Genomic DNA, 4,936 nt, shown 5'->3' with positions numbered 1-4,936 from the left:
GAGGAGAGGAGAGGAGAGGAGAGGAGAGGAGAGGAGAGGAGAGATCACCAACTGAAAATGTGGACTCTAACTGTGAAAAATCCTAACCCTTGCAACAGCACCCCAGTTGCATCCCTCCAGAAACTTCTGTTAATGTTTAGTACGCCATGGGTCACAGTGATATGTGGTAGTAGATAGATTTCAGGAGAGAAAGTAATTAGAATACTGGCTCCCTGAGGTTCCTTAATTTCTATTACAGGACAGAAATATTAGGTAGAGTTCGTCCTGTGTTCTGGGGTTAATTTTGTTCCAGCACTATTATAACTGCAAAACTCTCTTATCATGAGTTCCTTAAAGTTTGCTAGTTCCTCTCTCTAGACACCTACATTTAAAGGTTTATACTTTACTTTTAGGGTCTCATTTTATCCTGAAGCCCCATGGCTACAAGGATGAAGATTGCCTTCACTCTCTTAAGTGATCTTACAGTTTTGATTGGCTATGGCTACTGTCACTTTGAGTTCATAATTATCCTAAGTACCTAAGAAAACTATGTCTGGCTTAGCAGTTTTATGGCGTAAACAATTAAAAAAAAAACAAAAAACACAGCATTGTTCTCTTGGTTCTGTAGTCATTTTAAAGCTACACTTCTTGCATGAACCACAAAGCTACAGAAAGGTGGTGCCCGCCCTCCCAGCCTCAAATATCACTGCCCTCTGGTGTAACACTGCACACTAAGCCCTTCTGTCATCAGCCCCTGCTGCTCCAAGGTCCACAGCTTCTCCTGTTTCTTTCTCTTTAGTTTCAGCTTCTTCACTTTCTTTCTCATTTTTCATCTCTGCTTCCACCTTTTCTCCTGTCTCACCTAGAAAAAGCAACCAAAGGAAATAATAAGAAACGCTTGCTTAGCAGTGTGTCCTGGATAGGTTTTTGTCAACCTGATACAATCACGCATTATTTAAAGGAGGGAGCTTCAACTGAGAAACTGCTCCCATAAGATGCAGTTCAATGCATTTTCTTAATTAGTGATCAATGGGGGGAGGGCTCAGCCCATTGTGGGTGATGCTATCCCTGGGTTGGTGGTCCTGGGCTCTACAAGAAAGCTGGCTGAGCAAGCCATGATGAACAAGCCAGTAAGTCGTACCCTCTATGGCCTCTGCATCAGCTCCTGCCTCCAGATTCCTCCCCTGCTTGAGTTTTTGTCCTGACTTCCTGCAGTGGTGGGCTATGGTATTGAAATATAAGCCAAATAAACTCTTCTCCCCAACTTGCTTTTGGTCGGGGTGACACACGGGACACTTATAACCCCACTGGGAACCATTTTTGCCTTCTTGGTCTACACAGTAGGTTTCTTCTGTGCTGTCATGCCAGCATTCTCATTACCCAGAGCCTCTGAGAGGCCAATGTCATGTCGCTTAACATCCCTAGGTCCTGGCCTGCTTGTAACACCAAGATACAAAATTCCAGTTTTTGAAGAGTTTTGTTTGGGAATGAAAAGATGCCTAGGTGGATGAGAGTACTCGAAACACAAACATGAGGAGCTGAGCTCAGATCCCTAGCCCCTATGTAAGAAGCTGGTTACGACGGATCACGTCTGTAACTCAGCAAAACCAGGCAGATCCTAGAGCTCGTGAGCCAGGTGACTCATCATTCCGTTAGTTATAACTAAAGCACTATGCTACCGATTGAGAAACTGCTGCAAACAGAAGCAGAAGGGAGGACGGGCAAGGAAGACATCTGATGCCGACCTCTGGCTTGCATGCATGTGCACACCTGTGCACACTCACATGGACGTGGGCATCCAGGCAGAGATACTGATAATAAAGTAAAACTTTAAAATTTTGAAACAGCTTGTGTTTTAGAAATGATTTGCTGGGAGCTGAACTGAGCCATGATAGAATGTTTCCCAAGTAAACAGAAGTCTTCTGTGTTTGGGTTAAGTGAACTTCAGCCACCCAACAGACGTCAGCAGCTCTATGCTAGCACCTCTGGCTCCACACTGGCCTCCATCCCCTTGGAGCTACCCCAGCAGTCAGGCCCCGGCTAGCCTCCATTTACCTTCAATGTGTTGTTCCTCTTTATCAGGGTGGATTTCTCTGGCCATTTCCACCTTTGCTGCTGCCTCTCCAGTTCCCGCTGGCTGTACCCTGTTTCCACCTGTTACTCGAGGTTGAGGTTCATGGGCATTTCCGATACCATCAGGAGCTTCACAGGGTGACTTGCTCATTACCGGTGTTGGCACGGGCTGGCTTCTGCCTGGCATCTGTGATAGTTCACTCTCTTTGAGTAATATTTCTAGAACTTGGGGCTGCTCAGCGTCACCTTGTGCTTCTAAAAGTTGCTGCTTTTCGCTGCTTTCTGCAGACTGGGTCCCTTCTGTTTCTGGAGAGCTGTCCTCTTTGGGAATTGCTTCTAGAATCTGGGGCTGTGCACCCTTTCCCATTGCTTCTTTCGGAGGTAGCTCCTGAACTGTTTCCAGAGGCAGAATGTTCTCGGCTGTTTGTAGAAACTTCATCATCCCAGCCTGTGGCACTCCAGGGCAGTCCCTCTCTGATGACATCCCCAGAGGCTTAATCTCAGCGTCTCCTTTTAAAGACTGGACCTCTGTCCTTGCTTCCACATCTTTCTTCAATTCCTCAGTTCCCAGAATGTCATCTTTGCCTCCTGGCTGAGGTAGTTCACACTCTCCCCCTTGCACTAGAGGCTCAATCTTCTTTGTGGGTCTTGGGTGATTTATGGCTTCCTTCCCAGGGGTCTCATCATTTGCCAGAGGTGGTTGATGGTAGGATTTAACACCATTGGCTGTAGGCACCACTGAAGCCTTGGGCCTCTCGAGTGAAGGATGGCTTTCCCTCTGTGCGTTGCCATGAAAGGCAGCTTCTCCTCCTGGTGTACATGGCTTAGGTTGGTCTACACAGAACTTATTATGTTCTACGGTGGAAGAATTTTCATTCGAAGTTACTTTTGACCATTTGGTTGAAAAATAAGTAGAAAAGAGAGAACAGAACTGTTATTTAGCTATCTTGGGAAAGTTAATTGGTACCAAGTAGATTTAATGGTTCAGTCAAACCACAACCCTCACTCAGACTTTAATACCATCAGCCCAAACTCCTCACCTTAGGCATCAGAGTCCTCTAACCCGATTTCTCCTGGGCACCCTGTCAAGGCGTCTGTCCCATATACTAATTTATCACAATTACATGCTTCTCTTGCTCTCACCCTCTCTCAGACTCTTTAGCTTTCCATGTGTGGTCCTTGGGCTGGCCTCCATTCCCATTACACATTGGTATCACCTTTCAGTTTAATAATTATGTACTGATGATCACATAAAGTAGTCACTTGTCATAATATAGAGAACACAAAATGAAGGTCATGTTCACAGTCTGACCTCATCTCAACAGACACTCTAATGAGTGGAAAAGGCTTTTTTCTAATTAAACACCCAAGTAATTTATAAAGGCAATTTCTGAGAAAACATAAAAAAACATGCTCTCTGGTATGACAGAATCATGTGAAGCACTGTGAGCGTTCATATTCACAATAGGGAGAGATCTAGCTAGCACTGAACTGAACAGCTTTTTTGTAGTTCCCAAAGAATACACAAGAGGGTCTGGAGACTTTGGGGAAGGATAGCTGGAGTTAGATTGAGGAGGAGCCTGTAGGTGGCGCTGATGGCCTCAGAGTGAAGCATGAAGAACAAGACTTGTGAACAAGGCTATAGTAAAAAGTTGAATACATGGAGTAGAGCACAGCTCAGAAGTACTGCTTGTGTTTAGAGTACATAAGACCCTGGGCTCAGTTACCAGCAACAAAGTCAATATACATAAAGTCAATACAGCAAACCATTTCTCTCTTATGTTGCCAGGAGAAAACAGTAGGGAAATGTATACATAAATGTTACATTTTCATCAGATTAGTGGGCAGATTGAGGTATATTCACACAATGGAATGTTACACCGAGCATATTGCCACACACCTGGAATCTCAACAATCAGGAGACAGAGGCAGGAGAACCACAAGTTTGAGACCAGCCTGTTCTACATAATGAATTCAAGGCCAGCCAGGGCTCCACAGTGGGACCTGACTCAAAGAAATAAAAATAGCAATTGATAAGTACAACACCTGATAATTAACTAATTTTCAAAATTAAATTTCAAAAATTTTCAAAAAATGCTTCATGAAAGAAGACATTTATATATATAGAAAATATTCCAACCTGCTCCTCAGTGATAGATGTAGAGCAGTGTTTGAGGCCTGGGGCTGGGACAGGACAGCACAGGAGATTTCCAAGAGGCATGAAGAAACATTTGGAAAACAGAAACAGTCTCAATCCAGATTGCTGACTGCTATGGGTGCGTTTGTGGGTGCACACATGTGCAAAGCTTGCTGAAATGTCACGGTAAGTGTGCAGGACATATCAACAACATATCAACAATACTCCCCCAGCCTGCTAACTTTAACATAATAAAATAATGTGGAAAAAAACTAAACCTGGGAGTGGGTAGATCAGATATAAATTATTTTTTTCCCCTTCCCTTCTCCCTCTTGCTCCAGCCCCACTCGTTTCGGCCCATAGGTTCTTTTTTTGGTTTTATTTGTTTGTTTGTTTTACATTTGTTTCTCATTACAGATGGTTGTGAGCCACCATGTGGTTGCTGGGATTTGAACTCATGACCTCTAGAAGAGCAGTCAATGTTCTTAATTGCTGAGCCATCTCACTAGGCCCAGATACAGATTTTGAAAAGCCACCTTCTTAGGGTTAGGGACTTAGTTTAGTGCTCTAGGACCCAGAAAGGAGGGATAAAAGCTGAATGTAAGCCAGACGTGGTGGCACACGCCTTTAATCCCAGCACTTGGGAGGCAGAGGCAGACGAATTTCTGAGTTTGAGGCCAGCCTGGTCTACAGAGTGAGTTCCAGGACAGCCAAGGCTATACCGAGAAACCCTGTCTCGAAAGACCA

The 4,936-nt window shown here is 44.4% G+C and overlaps 1 protein-coding gene across 1 annotated transcript in view; it reads right to left on the bottom strand.

Annotated features, from left to right (window-relative positions):
- Positions 1–566: 566 nt before the first annotated feature.
- The window catches only part of Erich5 (glutamate rich 5), a 19,260-nt gene continuing 14,890 nt past the window's right edge, over positions 567–4,936 (bottom strand). The window contains exons 2-3 of the mRNA XM_021217412.1: positions 2,035–2,937; positions 567–841 (exon numbers count right to left, since the gene is read on the bottom strand). Coding sequence (XP_021073071.1) covers positions 711–841; positions 2,035–2,937 — 1,034 coding nt within the window. The 3' untranslated portion in view covers positions 567–710. The remainder of the gene's footprint in view (positions 842–2,034; positions 2,938–4,936) is intronic.

The sequence above is a fragment of the Mus pahari genome, chromosome 17 (assembly GCF_900095145.1).
Source record: "Mus pahari chromosome 17, PAHARI_EIJ_v1.1, whole genome shotgun sequence".
In the NCBI taxonomy this organism is placed as follows: domain Eukaryota; kingdom Metazoa; phylum Chordata; class Mammalia; order Rodentia; family Muridae; genus Mus; species Mus pahari.
The sequence above is the reverse complement of the archived record's forward strand: the minus strand, read 5'-3'. Positions and strand labels throughout refer to the sequence as shown.